We start from the raw sequence: 24,452 nt of genomic DNA, 5'->3' as shown, positions 1-24,452 counted from the left end.
TAGATTAAATGCTCCTCCTAACTTTGTATAACTATCAGGTCCTCTTTCTCTCAACTCTGCTCCAAGGAAAACCAACCCACTCCACCCACATGAGTGAAATGCTCCAAACCACCGTTCTAGTGAATCTTCTCTACACCCTCTCCAGTGCAATCTCGTCCTTTCTGTGGTGCGATCAGAACAGCACGCAGTACTTCAACTATGAGCTAACCAACATTAGCTGTAAAGTTGTACTAAAACCAGCAGAAGGAACTGCAGATGCTGGATTCGGGTTGGGACCCTTCATCAGACTGAATGACAGACCCTAGTTCCTAGATCTAAACTCCAGATAATTAAGACAAGGACCTTCTTCACTTTAGTGAAACAAGGAACTGCAAATGCTGGTTTACAAAAAAGGACACAAAGTGCTGGAGTAACTCAGCTGGTCAGATAGCATCTCTTGAGAGCATGGATAGGTGATTTAATCAGGTCGCACCAGGAACAAAACAATTACATTCTTACTCAATGCAGCTTTACAAACCTATAAATGCAACAAGACAACACATAAATATGCAATAATCAATAATACAACGAATAATCAATCATGCAAGGTAACCATAATTGCATAAGCGGAAGTACCTAGTGCAACCGGGTACCTGGTGCTGAGGGAGGGCTGTGGTTAGTGTTGTGAAGGCTGGTTCAAGGGGTTGATGGTTGATGGGCAGAATCTGGTCTTGAACCTGCAGGTCATAATTCTGAGATCCAGCAGTCACATTACCTAACTCATTTTCAAATTTTCATACCATCACACTCTGTAATTTCATGCGGGAAGGCAATGAGTTTTTAAAATATGACTATAAGATATAGGAGCAGAATTAGGAGTAGACTCGATGGGCAGAATGGCCTAATTGACTTACGAATTTATGGAAATTAGGCCATTCAGTCCGTTGAGGCTGCTCTGCCATTAAATCATGGCTAATCAATCTTTTCTTCTCAAAACCATTCTCCTGCTTTCTCTACATAACCTTTGACACCATTACTCATTAAGAACTGAATGGCTGTATGGCAAATGAAATTCCTCGTGTGTTGTAAAACATACTTGGCTAATAAAGTATGATTATGATCTTTGCATAAGAGTTAATCCCATACAGAGAATATTCTGGTTCTATCTGATACGTCCTGCATCTAACTTCTAAATTGTAGAGAAACATTCACAAAACCCAAACAAGATCTGCATTATCAAATGAACCAGTAAGTTACAGTACAGCTAAAATAACATCTAGAGCAAAATACAAAGTGCTGGAGGAACTGAACAGGTCAGGCAGTATCTGTGGAGAGAATGGACAGGCGACCGTTCTTCAGACTGGTGGAGTGGAGGAAGAAAGCTGGAAAAGAGAGGTGGGGGTGGGACAAAGCCTGACTAGCGATAGGTGGATACAGGTGAGCAGGGGAGGGGGTCAACCACCTATCTGCCAATGACTCACTCCCCCATCACCCACCTCACCTGTAGTATCACTTGCCAGGTTTAGACCCACCCCTACTTCTCTTTCTTGAAGTGGTTCTTTAACAGGGATTTCTTGTTAAATTTAAGATTGAATTTCGGGATAGCCAACCCAAATTTGACCCCTGCACCCGAGGTCAAACTGCCCTGATCAATGGAGAACTGCGGATGCTGGAATATTGATTAAAAAAAACAAAGTGTGGTGGAAGAACTCGGCGGATCAGGCAGCATCAGTGTAGGGAATGGACTCTTATTCAGAATGACCATGGCTCCCAATTTGGACATTGCTTTCACGTTGGAGACACCCTCCACTCCATACCCATCAGTCTGAAGATTTTAGACGGGAGACTTCATGAAACTTAATGAATAGTGAAAAGCCTGGATAGAGTGCCTGTGTTTACATTATCTCCACTAGTGGGAGAGTCTAGGACCAGAGTGCACAGTATCAGAATAAAAGGATGTATCTTTTTATGCCCCTGTCCCACTTAGGAAACCTGAACGGAAACCTCTGGCGACTTTGTGCCCCACCCAAGGTTTCCGTGCGGTTCCCGGAGTTTTTTGTCAGTCTCCCTACCTGCTTCCACTACCTGCAACCACCTACAACCTCCGGGAACCGCACGGAAACCTTGGGTGGGGCGCAAGGTCTCCAGAGGTTTCCGTTCAGGTTTTCTATGTGGAACAGGGGTATTAGAAATATGAGGAATTTCTTTAGTCGGAGGGTGGTGAATCTGTTGAATTCATTGCAACAGACAGCTGTGAAGACCAAGTCAGTGGGTATGTTTAAGCCACAGATTATTGATCAGTAATCAGGGTGTCGGGTTATGGGGAGATGGCAAGCTAATGGGGTCGAGAAGGAAAGATAGATCGGCCATGATTGAATGACGGAGTAGACTTGATGGGCTGAATGGTCTAATTCTGCTCCTAGAAGTTATGAACTTGTGAAATGTCTGCCTTTTCTCTGCACGGATGCTACCTGACTCACACAGAGTTCCTCCAGCGCTTCTTGTTCCAGATTCAAGCATCTGCAGTTCACTGTGTCTCTTAAAATAAAAGCTTCCCGTAACTGTCTTGATTAGTAAGGGTGTCAGTGTCAGAGGTTATGGGGAGAAAGCAGGAAAATGGGGTTAGGAGGGAGAGATAGATCAGCCATAATTGAATGACGTAGACTTGATGGGCCGAATGGCCTAATTATGCTCCTATCTCTTAAGATTTTATGAACTTGAGAGAGGGCTTACTTCATACTCTTTTTTAAAAAACGATCAGATATCATTATCAGAATGTGTATTTTTAGTACATTTACACGGAACACCTATGCAAGTTGAAGCATGAATAAAAAATACGGGGCAGGCGGGTAGAATGGTTAATGGGACTCCAGTGTGAAATAATTAATGGCGTGCAGAGCGGCGTTGGGTGTGTCTGGGAGGTTGATGAGATGTTCTGTGAATGCAACTTCTTAAAAGATTCATGGACCTTCCACTTCTAAGGGGGGAGGGGGGCTTTTACAGCGCGTTTCCATCCTGACTATCGGTTACACGGACAAAAGAGAAGTGAGCCGAGTGAGTGTTGCTAACATTAGACCGCCGTCCGCGTCAATTTGACGGACTGCATGACCGTCAATTTTTAATGAACACCCCGTCCACCTCCGCTCTCTTACCTCGTTGGGACAGCGAGAGAGAAGTGATCGCAGGAGGTACAAGGACTCCTGCATTCCGCTTGGTAGAGTTAGTTCCTCTGGGTGTTTTGGGGAAGGAGACGGGTTGGGACTGGTGTGAAACCGGTGCATCTGCAACAATCCCCATAGATGGTTAAAATCTGCAGGAACTCCGCAGCCGGGGTGGTCTCGCCAGCATCTCCACTCCATCCTCACGTCCCAAAGCAACTGGTTGGAAAATAGAGAGAAAGGGGAGCGGGAGGGGGAGAGTGGGTGGGGGTGGGGGAGGAGAGAGGACTAAAGGACATTAAACGTAGTAAGTTAGCTGGTCAGGCAGCATCTCTGGAGAGAGGTAGAGATAGATAGAGAGCGAGCGAGCGAGAGAGAGGACTATCTCACGCAGATCCGGTTTACAGTCGGGGGATCATGGACAGCGCTCTCGCCGCTTTCACACTGCCGATTCACCACAAGTATTAGTTGTGAAGACGAGGACTGACCTCCTCCGAAGCGGCAACGATGCCTTTCGATGGACTTGCAACTCTGAAGAACAAATTCTTCAATCCAGTCAAGGAGGAAGCCAAGTATGCCGTGGGAGACTCTCTGGGGCATCTCCGAAGGTACTGAGAGTTTAAAACAAAGTTTATAATGTCAATACATCCCCCAGTTTCATGTCGAGACAGCATACAATTCGCGTGTTTTTGAACGACGCCTTTCTGTACCTGCAGTCAGAACACAGTGGGCTTGCAGGCTCGAGTTATAGGGACAGGTTGGATAGGCTGACCCTTTTTCTTTGGGGACTGAGGGGTGGCTTTTTGAGGTGTACAAGATCATGAGGGGCATGGATAAAATGAACGCTCACAGTCTTTTCCCCAGGGTGAAGGAGTGTAAAACTAGAGGCACAGGTTTAAGGCGAGAGGGGAAAGATTTAAGGTGGATCTCAGGGGCAACATTTTCATTCTGAGGGTAGTTGGTATCGGGAATTAGCTGCCAGAGGAAGCTATAGAAGTGGGTTGAATAATAATTTTTTAAATGCATTGGGACAGATACATGGAAAGAAAGGGGTTTGAAGGATATGGGGCAAACGGAGGCAAATAGGGCTAGCGCAGTGTGCGAACTTGGTCGGCATGGACATGGTGGGCAGAAGGGCCAGTTTCCATGCTGTATCTCTCTATGACTAATGCAAATGTACCCACATGGGATCGTTATCCAGTTTTTATTCCAGCTTTTTGTGTCTAACTTGGGTTCAATTCTAACCTTGCCGAACTCCTCGGCCATTTGAATCATCTTTTCACATGCTTTTACCTTAAAAACCGAAGATTAAATCTGCCGATTTCGTATAAACTTTAAAGAAAAGAGAACTTATCTCATCTACACACATTTCCTTAAAGGAAGGTCCGGGTAATTGGATACAGTCAGACTCCAAACATTTAACTTGGACTAGATTTTATTATTTAATTTGGAGTGATATGTATACAGCAAATCTGGTTATAGATTAATATATTAAAAATATTTGTGGACTGCGCCTCCTTAGATGAATAAAATAATAGTATTTGAACGTAGATTGACAAATAGACGGACAGATTTGTGGAATCCCCAGCAGACTGGCAGTTAATTAGTAATATTACATTGAACAAACATCCTCATTTTATTATTGATGGCATGCTTACACTTTTCCTCATTAAAATATCTTGTAAGAAAGATTACAAGATAATAATCTTCCATTAAAATGCATCAAAATATTTATCATCTGACCCTGTTCTTACCATGTTGATTATTTCGTGATTGTACTCAGTTTTGGGTAGTATTAATAGTTTTATTTCAAGAATATCATTAGCTGCAACAAAGACTCGCAAGATCGGGTACAATCGCCTGGAAAACAACAGACTGTCATGATAAATGTTGGCTGTTCAGGAGTGGTCAATAGAGATGTATTCGCAGAGGGCTGACTAATATTTGGAATTCTCCATCCAGATGGGTCAACAGACATTGGAATAATGGCAGAAAATGGTGCCAAGGTCAAAGGTCAGCCACAAATGGCAGAGCAGGCACAATCATAGAACAGTACAGCACAGGAACAGGCCCTTTGGCCCACAATGCCTGTGCCGGGCATGATGCCAAGATAAACTCATCTTGCTTGTGATCCATATACAGTGCCTGCTTTTGATCCATATACCTCAACTTCTTACATATCATTGTGTCTATCACAAAGCATCTTAAATGCCACAATCATAATCTGCCTCCCCCACCACCGCTGGCAGCACGTTCCAGCCACCCACTACCTCTATGTAAAAAAAATTGCCCCGCACATTTTCTTGAAACCTCACCCTCTCACCTTAAAACTATGCCCTCTAGTTTGACCTTTCCACACTGGGGAAAAGTTTCCGACTGTCCACCCTATCTATGCCTCTCATAATTTATAAACTTCTATCAGGTGTCACTGAGGAGATTGGTCTGCTCTCGCTCCTGTTTTAAAAAAAATGTTCTCATGCTTTTATGTTGTGCCTTTTATGTTATGAGAGTGGAAGAAGATTAAACGGGGAATGCGATAAACATCCAGTGAAAACACAAGGTGCGGGAGTAACTCGGGGGGTGGGGAGGGGAGGGATGAGGGGAGGGATGAGGGGAGGGATTGGGGGAGGGATGGGGGGTGGTCCAGGCTAGTGGAGAGAAAGGATTGCTGACATTTCAGGTCAGGACCCTTCGTCTGACAAAGAATGCTTGGTGACGGTGAAGCCCCCTCTCTGATCTCCACTCGGGTCGAGAGCCTGTTCAAAACTCCACCATCCTCAGCTGTATCAGTGTTGCTCCTTCACCGATTTGGTTGACTGATGTGAACATTAGGAGTCTACAAATCGGGGCATGACTTCTCAGGATGGAAATCCAGACACAATTTGGTGAGGTACAGGTACAATTAAAACCCTGCTTGCAGCAGCACCACAGGCACACAGACTCAGACCAACGCCCACAAAAACAAATTATACGTAAGTTACCCGTAAAATTTCAAAAAGAAAGATGACTGTGCAAAAAAAAAGACATCAGCGCAAAAACATAATCAGAATTCTTGATTAGTAAGGGGGTTTCTTGATTAGTAAGGGTATCAAAGGATATGTGGAGAAGGCAGGAGAATGAGGTTGAGAGGAAAAGATAGATCAGCCATGATTAAATGGTGGAGAAGACTCGATGGGCTGAATGGCCTAATTCTGCTCCTAAGAACATGGAAAAAAAACAAGTTAATTTGGGCCGTGCTGTACCAATCTATTATCTCTGAGTTCCTCCTGTTCCAATCTTTGATCCCTTCCAAATCGAACCATTATCCGACTGGCAGCCTTCCATTTTGGAAGCACCTCTGTAACCTCTCACTCTTCCTTTAAGATTTCCCAGCTTTGTACCAATTTGGAACATCTGTGAAGCTCTTGGTGATATTTCCCCAATTTTAGTGTGTAAAGTGGTTGTAGCTAATGCCACACAGAGATTTGAATATTTAAGGAGAAATTGATATGCCAAGTGGTCGAGATGGGCTGAAATAAAATTGCAGTAATTCCTCATTGCTATCCGAGCCTAGGGTTGTTTTACACAATGAAACCTGCTCCTACCTGCAACATTTATAATTTATAGGAGCTTTGGATGGTTAATGCATCCCTGTGTGCATCCACAGCAGCCTCGTCTAGGTAGTTCCAACCCTTTTAATTGATAGCGTAACGAGGTGCTGGAAGAACTCAACGGGTCAGGCAGCATCTGTGGAGGGAATGGACAAATTCTGTTTCAGATCGGGACTCTGCTTCAGGCTGATGCTCCCTGACCCAATGAGTTCCTCCAGCACTTTGTGTTTTGCTGAAGATTCCCACACCTGCAGTTTCTTCTGCCTTCCTCTTGAAAGATTGATCTGTTTAAAAATACACCATGGAAACAGACCCTTCAGCCCACAGAGTCCACGCTGACCATCAATCACCATTCACACTAGTTCCATGTTAAGCCAATTTCTCATCCACACCCTGCACACCAGGGACAATTTATAGAAGCCGATTAACCTACAAACCTATACATCTTTGGATGTGGGAGGAAACCGAAGCACTCAGAGGAAACCCCCGCAGTCCCAGGGTAAATGTCCACTCAGATAGTACCCGGGGTCAGGATCAAACTCAGGGTCTTTGGTGCAGTGAGGCAGCAGCTCTATCAGCTGTGCACTGTCCGCCTTGTAATTGACAGCCCTTTCTGGACACACTGAATGCAGTACACCCACCCCCAAAAACACCTGAGGACTTCACAGACTGCTCGTTCCAATGGGTTGGGGCTGTCTCAGGGGTTCCTGTGGACTGCTAACAGCCTCAATCTGTGGCTTCAGGCGTACCGTGAATAGTTCTATATTTATTAAACCCTTTGCGTGTGATTACTGGTTCCTCTTGCCCCTCATAGGTAACTTCGTGAATAGTGAAACGTGTGGACAGAGTGGATGTGGAGAAGATGTTCCCACTCATGGGCTAGTTTAGGACCAGAGGTCATAGCCTCAGAATAAAATGACGTACCTTGAGATAGGAAATGAGGAGGAATTTCTTTAATCAGAGGCTGGTGAATCTGCGTCATTGCGTATTTTTAAGCCACAGATTGACAGATTCTTAATTAGTATGGGTGTCAAGGTCTATGGGGAGAAGGCAGGAGAATGGTTTTGAGAGGGAAAGATAGATCAGCTGTGATTGAATGGCTGTGCAGCCTTGATGGGCCTAATGGCCAAATTCTGCTCCAATAACTCATGAACATGAATTTATTATTCACTGACAAAAGAATAAGGTAGAAACAAAGAACTGCAGATGCTAGATATACAATAGCACAGTGCTGGACAAACTCAGCAGGTCAGGGAGCTCTTTTCATGCCGTTGTGTTGTAAACTATTGAAGTGAATATGAAGTGCTCTTCATATTTTGAAGCACAGGTAGCTCTTTCACTCTCATGCCTGCTCTGTCCACTAAAAGCGCAGCTTGACTCAGTGCTACCTTCTTACACTAACCTCGTGTCCCTTGATTCTCTTAAATTACAACAATGTATTGATCAGGTCTTGACTAGACTCTGACCAAGCTTCCACAGCTCTCTTGGGTGGAGAATTCAGAAAATTAGCCTCCCACTGGGTGAAGATATTTCTTATAATTTCACTTCTGAATTTTAATTTTGTTTCGGTTGGTTTAGACATGGAAACATGCACTTCACCACCCAGTCCACCCTGACTATCGATCACCCTTTCATACTAATTCTATGCTATTCCTCTTTCTCATCCACTCCTTACACACTAGAGGTAATTTACAGATGTCAATTAACCTACAAACCCTCATGTCTTTGGGATATGGGAGGAAACCGGAGCACCCGGACAAAACCCATACGGTCACAGGGAGAACATGCAAACTCCACACAGACGAAACCCGAGGTCAGGATCGAACCTGGGTCTCTGGTGCCGTGACGCAGCAGTACTACCAGCTGCACCACTCTGCCGCCCTTGTATCTGAGACTGTGATCCCTGATTGTCCCCGTCAGGGAGATGTCGATACTGTCTATCCTGTCAAGCCCCTTGCATTCCCAGCTTCCATCCTTCTAAAGCCGAGATTCCTTGCTCAGTCTGCTGAATCTCTCCTCACAGGGCAAATACAGGGAAAAAACTGGCGAACCTTTCCTGCACAGCGCTTGCTGTCTCCACATCACACAGACCACCCTCCCCACCATCGACTCAATTTACCTTTCTTGCTGCATTGGGAAAGCAGCCAACATAATCCAGGACTATTCACACCACAGTCATTCCCTCTTCTCCCCTCTCCCATCGGGCAGAAGATACTAAAGCTTGAAAGCACGTACCACTAGATTCAGGAACAGTATCGTCTTACCCGCTGCTATCAGTCTACTGAATGGTCCTCCCACCAGCCAGTGTGTAGTCAGGGTGTAGTCAACCTAGTTTGTTATTGACCTTGGAGTTATTCTCTGTAACTGCAATGCCATAATCCAGGAACAGAATCTTCCCATCTGTTATCAGGCTTCTGAACGGTCCTTCCATAAGCTTGGGTACTGTCAGATTCACCTCTACCCTATTGCGGACATCGGACTTTGTCTCTGGAACTGATGCGCTACAATGCTGAGAACTATATTCTGCACTGTATCTCCCCCCCTTGCTCTACCTATTGTACTTGAGTTTGACGATTGAATTTATGGATGGTATATCTGATGTTATTGGATAACATGCAAAACCAAGCTAAACCTAAACCTATCGCTGTAACACTATATTCTTCCCACTGGTATATTTCTCTTTGCATTATCTGTTGTACTTGTGTATGGTTTCATTAGGTTCATGTATGGTATGATAGGTATGGTATGATTTGACTGGAGAGCACACAGACAAAATATCTCCGTACACATGACAACAATAAACTGCTACTAACACCAATGCTCACCCCCCACGCAGGGCTGTAGATGGCACGAATGCGGAGGAGGAGGAGAAGATGGAGCTGAACGAGGATGGGCAGCCGGTGAAGGCGGGGGTGCTGAAGGAGCGGACCCTGTGCGACTGCCAATGCTTCGGGATGCCCAAGCGTTATGTCATCGCCGTCATGAGCGGCCTGGGGTTCTGCATCTCCTTCGGCATCCGCTGCAACCTGGGCGTGGCCATCGTGGAGATGGTCAACAACAACACCGTCTACATCAATGGCCGGGCAGAGATAGAGGTGGGTCTCACACACAGTCACACAGCACCCGGACAGGCCCTTCGGCCCAACATGCCCATGCTGGTCAAGATGCCCCATCTACACTAGTACCACATGCCCGCATTTGGCCGATCTCCCTCTAAACCTTTCCTATCCACGTACCTGTCCAACTGTCTTAATCAAGTTTTTATTGTACCTGCCTCAGCTACACATTCTGGCAGCTCGTTCCATATACCCACTCAGCGTGAAAATATTTCCCCTCACCTTCCTATTACCTTAAACCTATGTCCTCTGGTTCTTGATTCCTCTACCCTGGGTAAACGACACTGTGCATTTACCCTATCTCCCTCATGATTGTATACACCTCTTGGTCTCTCATGCTCCTGCGCTCCAAGGAATAAAGTCTTAGCCTGCCCAATCTCTCCCTACAGCTCAGTCCCTCAAGTCCTGGCAACATCCTCGTAAATCCTGTCTGCATCTTCTTCCGGGAAAGGCTGGCTAACAATAATAATAATACTAATAATAAACAATAGGTGCGGGAGTAGGCCATTCGGCCCTTCGAGCCAGCACCGACATTCAATGTGATCATGGCTGATCATCCCCAATCAGTACAAAAAATTCTTAAGGGGTTGGACAGGCTAGATGCAGGAAGATTGTTCCCGATGTTGGGGAAGTCCAGAACAAGGGGTCACAGATTAAGGATAAGGGGGATATCTTTTAGGACTGAGATAAGGAAAACATTTTTCACACAGAGAGTGGTGAATCTCTGGAATTCTCTGCCACAGAAGGTAGTTGAGGCCAGTTCATTGGCTATATTTAAGAGGGAGTTAGATGTGACCCTTGTGGCTAAAGGGATCAGGGGGTTTGGAGAGAAAGCAGGTACAGGATACTGAGTTGGATGATCAGCCATGATCATATTGAATGGCGGTGTAGGCTCGAAGGGCCGAATGGCCTACTCCTGCACCTATTTTCTATGTTTCTATGTTTACCCCGTACCTGCCTTCTCCCCATATCCCCTGATTCCACTATTTTTAAGAGCCCTATCTAGCTCTCTCTTGAAAGCATCCAGAGAACCTGCCTCCACTGCCCTCTGAGGCAGAGAATTCCACAGACAAAGGAGAAAGTGGGATGGGGAACAGATATAGTACAAAGTAATAGGATAGAAAAAGTGCTGGGGGTACTCAGCATGTCAGGCAGCATCTGCGGAGGGAATGTGCGGGTGACGTTTTGGGTCTTTGGACTGACGGGTATGAAGTGGTGGGTATGTCCTGGTCTCCCATCAGTGGAGGAGCTGGGGCCGACCCTCCGTTCCTTCCTCACACTGCAGCGGTTGAAGGCTGCAGCTCACCGCCAACCTCTCCAGGGCACGTGGGGATGGATGATCGATACCAGCCTTGCCATAATCCCAAGAGGAAATTAAAAAAATTACATTAAACTCCCTTGACAGCTTGTTACTGAAACATATCGGAGAACATTCCCAATTTAGCTTGTTTGGGAAGTGATTCATGCAATCTAATTTGCGGAATGTAATAGAGGCTTCAAAATGGACACCCCGCGAGCTGCCAGGCATGACACGGAGTGACGTCAACTCATGATGAGTTAAAGGTATCAGAGAGAGAGCCCCCGGTGTCTGAGCCTTATGGGTGGGCAGATGTACAGGTGAGGGGCTGTAGTTATCTGGACACGGCACTGATGGTAAATGTCACCGAGGTTTTAATGTGTTTACTCGAGACGTAATAAGATTTACTGAGATGTTAGAGGATGCCTGGTGGGAATTGTTGAGTCTTAACAGGCACAGAGCATGGGCTGCTGCTGGGTCATGTACAGACGGAGCTCTTTAACAGTGCGATAGTTTACTCCAACAATCTATGATCTAACGAAGCTGGGCAATATGCAAGAAAACACAAAGTGCTGGAGGAACTCAACAGGTCAGGCAGCATCTGTGGAGGGCAATGGGTAGACGACGTTTCAGGCCGGGACCTTTCTTCAGACTCATTGAAGTAGCGGGGAGAAAGCTGGAAAAGAGCTGGGGTTGGGCCAAAACCTGGTAAGTGACAAGTGGGGATTGACTCAGCGGGCCAGGTAGCAACAGGTAGCGGGCCAGGTAGCAACAGGTAGCGGGCCAGGTAGCAACAGGTAGCGGGCCAGGTAGCAACAGGTAGCGGGCCAGGTAGCAACAGGTAGCGGGCCAGGTAGCAACAGGTAGCGGGCCAGGTAGCAACAGGCAGCGGGCCAGGTAGCAACAGGTAGCGGGCCAGGTAGCAACAGGTACCAGGTAGCGGGCCAGGTAGCATCTCTGGAGAAAACGAATGGGTTGTGTTTCGGGTCGAAACCCTTCTTCGGACCCAGTAGGTCAGAGTGATAGGTGGATACAGGTGAGGGGGGTTTGATTGCCAGATGGGTGGAGAAAAAGTGACAAAGGCTAGAGGTGCAAAGGAAACAAAAGGGTTGAGGTGAGGAGAGGAGTGAAATGTAAAGCCAGAAGGAGGGATATGGGTGGAAGGGGACGTGGGGGGGGGGAGGGGGGGAATAGGGAGAGGGGGACAGAGTGTGAAAGTGGGAGAAACAGACATGCTCCAGAGACAGGAACGAGAGAGGGGAAGGGGGACGTTACTTAAAATTGGAGAATTCAATGTTCATACCATTGGGTTGTAAGGTATCCACGCGGAAAATTAGGTGCTATTTCTCCAGTTTACACCCAGCCCCACTCTGACAATGCTGGAGGCTCAGCACAGAAAGGTCTGTGTGGGTGACACAAGGAATCGCAGATGCAGGTCTATTATAGTGCCTGAGTAACTCGGTGGGACAGGCACCGTCTCTGTGGTACATGGTTATGTGACATTTTGGGTCTGAATCCTTCTTCAGATTGGAATGGGAAGCGGAGTTGAAATGTTTAGTAATCAGAAGATCCAGCAGGCCTTGGAGGACCAAGCGCAAGTGTTTGCTTAGTCTACGCTTGTCTCACCAACGTAAAAGAGGCCATATTGGGAGCGCCTAATGCAGTAGATGAGGTTAGAGGAGGTGCACATTAACCCCCATCTCATCAGGATGCAGAATAATATGATGGTCAGATATAATGAGGACTGTAACACCCTGTTCCTTCTACTTTTCTCTTTTCAGAAGCCGCAGTTCAACTGGAACCCGGAGATTGTGGGTCTGATCCATGGCTCCTTTTTCTGGGGTTACATTGTGACTCAAATCCCAGGGGGATTCATCTCCAACAATTTTGCTGCAAACAGGTAGGAGCTTAGTGGTGGAGCTGAAATTCCTCAAGCGACCACAGTGAACTCGGCCCAGGTACTGGAAGGATGTCATGAAGCATGAAAGGGTGCAGAAGAGATTCACCAGGATGTTACCCGGGCTCATTGGGCTTGAGTCCTAGGGAGCGGTCGGATTGGGACTTTTTCCTTTGGAGCGTAGGAGGCAGTGGGGTGATCTTATTGAGATGTACAAGATTATGAGGGGCACGGATAAAGACCAGGATAAGCCAGTGTCAGTAACCGGCTAGACACTAGAGGGCACAGACTTAAGGTGAGAGGAGATAAATTTAATTTACCTCAAGGACAACGTTTTCACACAAAGAGTAGTCCATATCATAATAAACATAATCGTAATAATACTTTATTAGCCAAGTATGTTTTGCAACATGCGGGGAATTTGATTTGACATACCAATAAAAAGCAACAGAACACACAAAATACATTTTAACATGAACATCCACCACAGTGCCTCCTCCGCATTCCTCACTGTGATGGAAGGCGAAAAAAAGTTCAATCTCTCCCTTCTTTGGGGATCCCTAACCTTCCGTTGACGGGACGATCTTACACCCGTAGCCGGCGGCGGGCCTACTTGTCGGGGCAATCAAGCTCCTGCATCAGGGGGAATCTCAGCTCCCCCGCGCCGGGCAATCTACCCCGGGTCGGGGCTAGTCGAGCGTCGTGCGACTTTTGGAGCTTCCCGACGTCGGTCTCAATCTGAGACTGCGAGCTCCTTGATGTTAAACTCATCTGGAATGAGTTGACAGAAGAAACTATACAACAGAGAGGGAGAGAGAGAGGGATGGAGAGAGAGATAGCGAGATGGATGGAGAGAGAGAGAGAGAGATGTATGGAGAGAGAGAGATAGATGGAAAGACAGAGAGATGGAAATAAAGACAAAGGTATATATATAGAAACAGACGGAGAGGTAGAAAGAGGCAGATTGATATGGAGAGACATAGACAAAATGTTGGAGTCAAAGAGATAATTTTATAAAATAGAGAGAGAGAGATTCAAAAATAGAGACATGCAGATTTTTTAAAAGGCAGACAGAAATAGGTAAAAGATTTGAAGAGCAAGAGAGGGATATGATGGGGGTGAAGAAAGGGAAAGATTTGCTCTGAGAATATTAGCCGCCAACTCCACTCATCCCCACATGTTCAGCTATATAAAGTCAAGTATTCATTGCTGGTGAGGACTTTCTCCCCAGAAGAGGCAGCATTTAATTCAGCATTGTGTCACTTGGGGCAAGCCTACTATCAGCGAGCAACTGAGTGAAGGGGCCTCTGTTTAGGGGTTGTTGGTGGAAGGATGATTAGGAGTCTCAGGTCGGAGAAGGGTCTTTGCTTGAAGCGTCTGATCAGCGGCGGTGACGATGTAACGCCCCCTCCGTATCGCACTGAAGCATCAGCCGAGATTATTAGCTGAAACCTCTGGAGTGGAGCCTTTGGAATGGAAATGTCACCTCTTTTGACACATCTCACTTTGAGGGGAATGCGATAAACACAGCCTTGCAAATTTAAATGAGGCCGTCCGTGTTCAATCTCTCTCCCCCTGCTGCATGAAGGGTTTGAAGAGCTCATTGTCTGAGAGGCACGTCACCATTTTCCAACCTTGTAAAAGATCAGTGAGATCTTTTCTCTCCACCGCATGATATTCACTGCAATATAGGTGTGCCTGCACTGGGAAAGCAGCAGCTAGCAGGCTTCCGTGACTATTTTTATATTGATTTCGTTAATGTTCTTAATTGATTGTACAGAGGGCAACTAATTTACAATGGATGAGCACCATCTATCCCCTACCCCTCTTTCTTTCCCCCCTCCTCCCCAGCCCAATATGCACCCATCCGCTATCTCCCACCACCCAAGTAACCCTGTTCTCCCCCCCCCCCCCCCCCACTGAACACTCCTGTGGCTCCCCATTTCCTTATAGTTTCCCTCTTTCCCTTTCAACCCATATCCCTCCCTCACTCCTTTACATTTCCCTCCTCCTCTTCTTCTCTCCTTATCTGACACCCTTTTGTCTCCATTTCACCTCCAGACTTTGTCACTCACTCCACCAATCTTGCAACCACTGCCCTCCCCTCACCTGTATCCACCTATCACTTTCCAGGCTTTGTCCAGCCCCGCTTCACTTTTTCCAGTTCTCTCCATTAGAACTGAGGAAGGATCCCGACCCGCAATATTGTCTGTCCATTCCCTCCACAGAACTCGCTGAGTTCTTCTAGCCTGAAGAAGGGTCCCAACTCGAAATGTCACCCACTCCTTTTCTCCAGAGTTGTGGCCTGACCTGCTGAGTTACTCCAGCACTTCATGTCTCTCTCTGGTATAAAGGAGCATCTGCACTTCTTTGTTTCCAAAATCCAGTCATTTCACGGTCACCTGCTTATCCGCTCCTGATTTATTTAATTAACCACACTTGCATTTCTCATTTGCCACTTTGGGGAATTTAACTCTTATTTCCAGTTCAGTGATCTGGGCTGTGAATCCTCAATCTTGCTGCATAACCGCTAGGCTGCCGTGCCTCTGTCTGAGTTGTAACGGCTGGCTGTGTACACGGGGAGAAGATATGCTCATTCACTGTAGTCACTTCTGCTTGGGTAGCTCACAACCCAATTGTATGAACATTGAGTTCTCCAATTAGTCCATAAGTTATAGGAGCAGAATGAGGCCAATCAGTCCATCGAGTCTACTCCACCATTCAATCATGGCTGATCTATCTTTCCCTCTCAACCCAATTCTCCTGCCTTCTCCCCATAACCCCTGATACCTTTACTAAGAATCAAGAATCTGTCAACCTCTGCCTTAAAAATACCCAATGAATTGGCCTCCACAGCCGTCTGTGGCAATGAATTCCACAGATTCACCTCCTTCTGATTAAAGAAATTCCTCCTCATCTCCTTTCTACAGGTACTATTTTAGGTAACTAACCTACAAATATCTCCCCTTTATTTTTCCCCTCGTCCCAGTGCCCCACCAGGATGCACAATAATTTCCTCCCTTTTCCCCTCCCCCTCCACCCCTGTTTCCCTTCCTGGTCCCCTTCCACTTATATTCCTTTGACTTCATATTTCATGTCGTCTCTCCTCTTATCTCACATTTTTCATATTTGCATATCTGGCCTTTGTCCAACCTTCTGCCTCTCACAAAAAAGCCCGCACCTGTATCCACCTATCACTTGCCAGGCTTTGCCCTGCCCCCCACCTCTCTTCCAGCTTTCTCCCACCCACTCCATCAGTCTGAAGAAGGGTCCCAACCCCAATCATCACTCGTCCATGTCCACCACAGCTGTTGGCTGATCCATGGTCTCCAGAGATGCTGCCCAACTCGCTGTTACTCCAGTACCTTGTGTCTTTCTTTTTGTAAACCAACATCTGCAGTTTGTCGTGTCTAGCCGGTCACTGACACTGGTTTATCCTGGGCCTTGTCAGATGATATGGCCCATGTAAGGTGAGCGATCTGCTGCCAAGGCTGTGAATTATTCACCGTGCTTTATCCCTGCCTCTGTCTGACAAAGCCACTGTTATCAGAACAGCAGAGCAGACGGTTGAATTGAATACTGATAATTATCCTTGGGGGTGGGGGGTGGTCCTCGATGGCTACACACAGGGGGAGATTTTAAGATCACGAATGGCTCCACTTATTTGTGAAGCCAAATATCAATTATCAAAGAGACGTTGAATAAAGCCGAGTAAAGACATTGAATAAAGCGCAGTAGTAGATTTGCTGCCTTACAGCGCCAGAGACCCAGATTCGATCCTTACCTCAGGTGCTGTCTGTAGCACGGAGTTTGTACGTTCTCCCTGTGACCACGTGGATTTTCTCTGGGTTCTCTGGATTCCTCCCACATTTCAAAGACGTGCAGGATTGTAGGTCAATTGGCTTCTGTAAATTGTCCCTAGTGTGTAGGTTGGTGCTAGTGCATGGGTGTTCGCTGGTTGGCACAGACTCGGTCGGCCGAAGCGCCTGCCCTCGCGCTGTCATTCAATATGCCCATGGCTGATCTGTCCCAGGCCTCAACTCCAGTTTCCAGTAATCCTCAGTTTGCTGATCTTACAAAAATGTAGCTCTCTCTTCTACCAATAGTTTTATCTTCAGGCCTGAATAGTCATAGAGCTGTACAGAACGGAAACAGGCCCTTTGGCCCAACTTATCTATGCCAGCCAAGTTCCATAGCCCACTAAACCCATCCTAACCATATATGATGTCCAAATGTCTTCTGAAAGACTCAATGGTACCCTAGCTCAGGTCCATTAGGAATAGGTAGTAAATGTCACTGCTGCTTGTATCTTTAGTGGAAACCAGCATCTGCGGTTCCTTCCCACATAGGATAAAGCAGCAGTTCCACTGTTCATTAGGTGGTGGTGTTAACAGGCCAAGTGTGGAGTCAGCGCATGAGAGACCTGAGACCGAGAGACCTGAGCGTTTCAGAATCAGGAAACACTCATGATTTGTCAAGTGCATTTATTTTCAAAATAGAGTGGGCTTTGAAACCAAGCACAAGGACCATCGTCACCAAGGCATTCCATAGTGATGGTGCCAGCTCCACTTTGCTCTCCCCATCTAAACTCAGGCCTTGCTTCCAGTAATGGGCCATTTGCAGTATTACAGTCTCGTTTGTTGTCACGTGTACTGAGGTACAGTGGAAAGCGCTTGTTGCGTGCTATCCAGTTGCCGTGAGTCAACACCCAGACCCATGTTCTTGTGTGAAGCTCTCCACCACCCTGATCTCAAAGTGCCAACTGTGACAGTGCTGCAGTTACTCAGCAGGTCAGGCAGCACCTCCGGAGAAAAAGGATAGGGGATATTACAAGGATGCTGCCTGGATTAGGGGGGTATTAGCTATGGGGAGAGGTTGGCCAAACTTGGGTCGTTTTTTCTGGAACGTCGGAGGCCGAGGGGAGATCTGATGGAAGTATGTAAAATTATGAGAGGTATAGATAGGGTAGACAGTCAGAACCTTTCTCCAAGGGTGGAAATGTCAAAGACAAGAGGCCATAGCTTTAGGTGTAAGTTACCACAGGAATGTCACAGTGTTGGTCGCCATGTGAATGAATTGTTGAACACTGTTTTCTAAGATGGACTGAAGCTCGAACACTCAAATGAGTGAATATACCAACACTCCCCCTTCTAATATCTTTCTTCTTTTATCCTAGGGTTTTTGGAATAGCTATATTCCTGACTGCGACACTAAATATGCTCATCCCATCGGCAGCGAGAACGCATTTTGGTTGTGTTCTGTTTGTAAGGATACTTCAGGGACTAGTGGAGGTATGGATTGCGATCTACTTTAACAGTGGGCGATGGTGAACCAGGGGCAAAGAGATAAACAGTCATAAAACAGATTGATGCACAGCAGGCTTTAATGTCATGTGAAGCATTATTAGTGTACTGGCATGTCCATGACAGCAGGTAAAAGCATTCAGAGCCATAGAGTCACACAACATGGAAACAAACTCTTTGGCCCAACTTACCCACGCTGACCAACAAATCCCATCGACACTACTCCCACCTGCCTGCGTTTGGCCCACATGCCTCTAAGCCCAACTTGTCTAAACCTATCAACGTACCAGTCTACATGTTCCTTAAACATTTTGACAAAAGTTAAACCTGTCATCAACTACCTCATCCGGCAGCTCGCTCCATGCCTACTACCCTTTGTGTAAAAACATTGCCCCTCAGGTTCCTAGTAAATTTTTCCACCCTAACTTTAAACTGATGAGGGATACGGATACAGCAGGAAACATTTCCACTGATCTAAGGTAGATAAAATTAGAGGACATGGATTTAGGGTAAAAACAATTAGAGGGTTTGAGGGACCTCCTTCACCCAGAGATGTGTGAGCACCTGGGACACGCTGCCGGAGAAAGTGGTGGAGGCAGAGCCACTGACAGTGTCCCAGAAGTATGTAGATGGACACTTGAATTGCCCAGGGAGAGGAGGCCACGTGCCAAGTGCTGGGAGATAGAATTAAGTAAGAAAGAGTGCAGAAAAGATTCACCAGCATGTTGCCTCAGCTTGCAAGCTTGTGTTATAGGGAGATGTTGGATAGGCTGGGATGTTTTTCTTTGGAGCATAGGAAGCTGAGGGATGACACTATTGAGGTGTACAAGAGCATGAGGGACATGGATAAAGTGAACACTCATAGTCTTTTCCCCAGGGTAGAGGATTCTAAACCTAGAGGGCACAGGCTTAAGGTGAGAGGGGAGAGATTTAAGAGGAACCTCCGGGGCAACTTTTTCATTCAGAAGGTAGTCTGTATCTGGAATAGCTGCCAGAGGAAGCTACAGAAGCGGATCCAATTACAATGTCTAAAATATATTTGGACAGATATGTGGATAGGAAGGGTTTAGAGGGATATGGACCAAATGTAAGCAAAGGAGGGGCAGCACAGTGGCGCAGCAGTAGAGATGCTGCCTTGCAGTGCCAGAGACTCGGGTTCCGATCCGGACCATGGGTGTTGTCTGTATGGAGTTTGTACGTTCTCCCTGTGACAGTGTGGGTTTTCTCCGGGTGCTCCAGTTTCCTCCCACACTCCAAAGATGTGCAGGTTTGTAGATAAATTGGCTTCTGTAAATTGTCTCTAGTGTGCAGGAATGATCTAGTGTACAGGGCTGGTTGGTCAAAGTGGACTAGGTGGGCTGAAGGGCATGTTTCCACACTGTATCTCTAAAACAAAAACGAAAAGTACAATGTTTAATAGACATTTGGACAGATATGGATTGGAATGGATTACAGGTCTATGTGGCACATGCAGGCAAAGATGTCTAGCCCAGTAAGCCAATGTGGATGGCCTGGGCAAGGTGGGCTCAATGGCCTGTTTCAGTGCTGTACAGATTTAAATCTCTTCTCCTCTCAGGCAGTGCCTTGGACTGAGGATGATTTGCTCCCTCTCTGGTTTAGTGGGTTCTGAGGTGGCTGTTGTGGGAACCGGGAACTCTGCCACAAATCGAGGTAGAGGCCTATGGTGCTGCTTCATGCTTCTTGCATAGGTACAGTAGTTCTGCGTCATAACTGAACGACCCAGTTCCCACTGAGGCAGAGAATTCCAACGGCTTACAATGCAACCAAGTAAGGAATGGCCAATGATAGACACAAAGCACTGGAGTAACTCAGCAACTCGGGCAGCATGTCTGGAGAAGGGTGATGTTTTGGGTCGGGACCTTTCTTCATACCCGAGTCTACAGAAGGGCCCTGACCTGAAACGCCACCCATACTTTTTATCCAGAGATGCTGCCTGACCCACCGAGTTACTCCAGCACCTTGTGTCTGTCTGTGGTATAAACCAGGATCTGAAATTCTTTTGTACACAAAAAAGCTGGAGAAACTCAGCGGGTGCAGCAGCATCTATGGAGCGAAGGAAAAAGGCAATGTTTCGGGCCGAAACCCTTCTGGTTTTCGGCCCTAAACGTTGCCTTTTTCCTTCGCTCCATAGATGCTGCTGCACCCGCTGAGTTTCTCCAGCTTTTTTGTGTACCTTCGATTTTCCAGCATCTGCAGTTCCTTCTTAAACACTCTGAAATTCTTTTCATCTACATTTAGGAATGGAAAATCCCTGCTCTTGAAATACCGGAAACCTTGAATAGTCAGCTTTAGTGTGTGTTTGCGTGCTTGGAGCTTATGTCTCCTTTCATATTCGTTAGTCTTGCTCCAAGCGTATTTGTAATGCTACAGCTCGCAATGTGACAGAGCTACATCCAAACTCAAGGGTGGTGCAGTTAATATCCCAATGTGCATGTTAATGGAACATTGGCTAACTAATTAAATTACTCATCTGGCTATATCAAGCTCACTGATCAATCATTTAAAATTAAGAGGTTGTTTAAATACGGTGGAAAGTGCAATGTTAAGCAATGATAAACCCAATCCTATTCTTGCCAAAGGTACTAAAACTCGGTTGTTTGTTCATTATCTTCCCCATCTTGTTATCAGTGGTAATTGTAAATTCTGGGTGATATGAATCAGACAATTGCATGCAATGATATGATAATCTGTTGAATGACTGACAGTTTTCGGAGTTCCTCTGGGGGATCTTCCTTAAACTTAGGGGGCTTTAGGGGGAAGAGAACGTGAATTGATTCACATGTTGATTAGTACGGGTGTCAGGAGTTACGGGGAGAAGGCAGGAGAATGGGGTTGACTTGAGAGGAAGAGAAAGATCAGCCATGATTGAAAGGCAGAGTAAACTTGATGAGCTAAATGGCCTACAAGTTTCACGGTACCTGCGCCACGAGTCGCTAAGTTGCGTCCACGAGTTCTGACGTTCCCTCTACGCTAATTGTACGTAGTTACCACGAGTTAAATTTGTTTTAAACTCGGGGTACCCCGTGGGTCAACTCACACCGTGAGACAGGGGTTTAATTCTGCTCCTATCCCTTATGAACTGGATCCAGGGGCCATAACTTGGGTTCTTTTCAAAGAAAGGGAGGTGCCTGCGGAGACTGCCTGCTCGCCTGGAAGATTTGCCTGCTCGCCTGGGATTTGGGTAAACCTCTGATTCACTATTGGGGGTGTTGAGCATAGGGTTATACCGAACTGAAACAGTCTGAAGAAGGGTCTCGACCCGAAACGTTGCCCATTCCTTCTCTCCAGAGATGCTGCTTCACCCGCTGAGTTACTCCAGCATTTAGTGTCTAACTTCGATTTAAACCAGCATCTGCAGTTCTTTCTTACACAAACAGACCCTTTGACCCAACTCGTCCATGCCGACCAAGATGCTCTATCTTAGTTAGTCTCAATTTGGCCCTATTCCACTAAACCTTTCCTATCCATGTACCTGTCCAAGTGTATTTTAAATGTTGTCGTTGTACCTGCCTGTACTACCTCCTCTGGCAACTTGTTCCACATACTCACCACCCTCAGTAAATTGTGGTGTTTGGACCTTTGGGGAATTTTGGCAAGGTTCTGGCACAGACTGTGGACCATGGCTGCATTGGAGCTCCTGAACCTCCCTGACTTTGGGTGCACCACACACAACACTTGACACAAGAAACTGCAGATGCTAGAATCTTGAGCAAAATACAAAGTGCTGGAGGAACCCAGTGGCATCTGTGGAGGGAATGGACAGACGACATTTCTGGTTGGATCCATTCTTCCGACTGATTAACTTTAGACTTTAGGTATAGCGTGGAAACAGGCCCTTCGGCCCACCGAGGCCACTCCACCAAGCGATCCCTGTGCACTAGCACTGTCCTACACACTGGGGCCAATTTTACAATTTCACTGAATCCTGTTAACCTACAAACCTGTAGGTGCGTGTATGTATGGACCAATTCCCCACATCACTGCACTTCAAAATGATTCCATTGTAGTGAAGTACTTTGGGATAATCTGATTAATAGAAGACATTACACATGTCTGAAGAAGGGTCCCATCCGTAACATCACCTATCCATGTTCTCCAGAGATGCTGCCTTCTGACCTGTTGAGTTATTTCAGCACTTTGTGTCTTTTTCTGTGCAGCAGCATCTGCATTTCTTTTTTTCTACATGTCATACTTTGCTAGGTTTGCAAGGCTTCTTGTTGCACTCGAACTGTGGAGTTACTGATGTATCCAACTATACTCCCTCCAATATATGCTCACCAGCACTGGGCCAGGTATGATCAAACTTGAGCTCTGTGTGGCTGGATCACAACTGTGGAATTCATTGCCTATAGTCGGCTGTGGAGGCGAAGTCAGTGGATATTTTTAAGGCGGAGATTGACAGATTCTTAATTAGTAAGGGTGTCAGGGGTTATAGAAACATAGAAAATAGGTGCAGGAGTAGGCCATTCAGCCCCTCGAGCCTGCACCGCCATTCAATATGATCATGGCTGATCATCCAACTCGGTATCCTGTACCTGCCTTCTCTCCATACCCCCTGATCCCTTTAGCCACAAGGGCCACATCTAACTCCCTCTTAAATATAGTCAATCAACTGGCCTCAACTACTTTCTGTGGCAGAGAATTCCACAGATTCACCACTCTCTGTGTGAAAAACAAAATTCTCATCTCGGTCCTAAAAGACTTCCCCCTTATCCTTAAACTGTGACCCCTTGTTCTGGACTTCCTCAACATCGGGAACAATCTTCCTGCATTAATGGGGAGAAGGCAGGAGAATGGGTTTGAGAGGGAAAGAGATCAGCCATGATTGAATGGCAGAGTAGACTTGATGGGTCAAATGGCCTAATTCTGTTCCTGTAACTTGAAATTATGAAGTAATTCGCTGCCTTGCCAAGCTAATGCTTGGGCCTGGTGGTGTGAGACTAGATTTTATTGTAAGTTCTGGTTCCCAAATGTGCAATGGTTGTTAATGATGTTTCCTGTTTTTGCAGGGTGTGACTTATCCAGCATGCCACGGACTGTGGAGCATGTGGGCTCCACCTATGGAAAGGAGTCGTTTGGCTACTATATCTTTCTGTGGTCAGTATCTCTGCTCTTGGTCTCATTTTGTTATTTCCTCCCAAGCAACGGTTCAATGGTTTCTTTATTATCTCGTGTACCAAGGATTACAGTGAAATATGTTTTCTGCATACAGATCAGCAAGACTATGTATTGCCATACATACGCACCATCCCCTGGTTAGTACAGAATGTATAAAACAGCCCACTGAGTCTATATGCAAGAGGCGGCATTTTGCAGTCTCAGCTGCAGTTGGCCACAAAGGCCCGCTGCAGCCATCGCCTCCATTCCGGTCGTCTTGTGAACCGTCGTCCCTTTCCTGCTTGCACAGCCCTCTTCAGCCCTTGTTCCCCGGGGGCCCCCCTCCCGCAGCCGGCATCCAGTGCGCGGAAGGCAAGGCCGCCTTGGTTCTTTTTACCAGGTGTTTTGTGCAGCGTCCGCAGCCATCTCCCTCCATCCTCTTCTCCGATTCCCGGTCTTCCCGAGCAGGGTGTCGGGCTTAGTGGCTATCCTCCCCCCCCCCGGGCTAGATCCCGGTTAGCGATGGGCGAGCCGGGCCTGCTGTTAGGGGCCGGGGCTCGCCGGGAGACAATAGACAATAGGTGCAGGAGTAGGCCATTCGGCCCTTCGAGCCAGCACCGCCATTCAATGTGATCATGGCTGATCATCCCCAATCAGTACCCCGTTCCTGCCTTCTCCCCATATCCCCTGGCTCTGCTATTTTTAAAAGCCCTATCTAGCTCTCTCTTGAAAGCTAGAGGGAGACCTTCTCTCCGCATGCACCTCGCTGGGAGAAGCAATGAATCGAGAGCCATTAGTGCCATTCAACGAATCTGCCCTTTGAAAGACTCTCTCAGGTTTTGGACACCATGGCTTGGTTTGGATTATTATTATTATTTTTGTCATGTGTACCGAGATACAGTGTAAAACTTTGCATGCTATCCAGGCAAATCATATGCTACTCTACATGTGTACAATCAAACTCAGCTCGGGTAGCGCAAAGAGAAAAGTACCA

The 24,452-nt window shown here is 46.6% G+C and overlaps 1 protein-coding gene across 1 annotated transcript in view; it reads left to right on the top strand.

Moving 5' to 3' along the window:
- Positions 1-3,022: 3,022 nt before the first annotated feature.
- slc17a8 (solute carrier family 17 member 8) overlaps positions 3,023-24,452 on the top strand; it is a 40,217-nt gene continuing 18,787 nt past the window's right edge. The window contains exons 1-5 of the mRNA XM_033037904.1: positions 3,023-3,745; positions 9,564-9,822; positions 12,922-13,040; positions 18,214-18,328; positions 23,371-23,458. Coding sequence (XP_032893795.1) covers positions 3,645-3,745; positions 9,564-9,822; positions 12,922-13,040; positions 18,214-18,328; positions 23,371-23,458 — 682 coding nt within the window. The 5' untranslated portion in view covers positions 3,023-3,644. The remainder of the gene's footprint in view (positions 3,746-9,563; positions 9,823-12,921; positions 13,041-18,213; positions 18,329-23,370; positions 23,459-24,452) is intronic.

This window comes from Amblyraja radiata, chromosome 19 (assembly GCF_010909765.2).
Source record: "Amblyraja radiata isolate CabotCenter1 chromosome 19, sAmbRad1.1.pri, whole genome shotgun sequence".
Classification (NCBI taxonomy): Eukaryota; Metazoa; Chordata; class Chondrichthyes; order Rajiformes; family Rajidae; genus Amblyraja; species Amblyraja radiata.
This window is presented reverse-complemented; position numbering and strand designations above follow the sequence as displayed.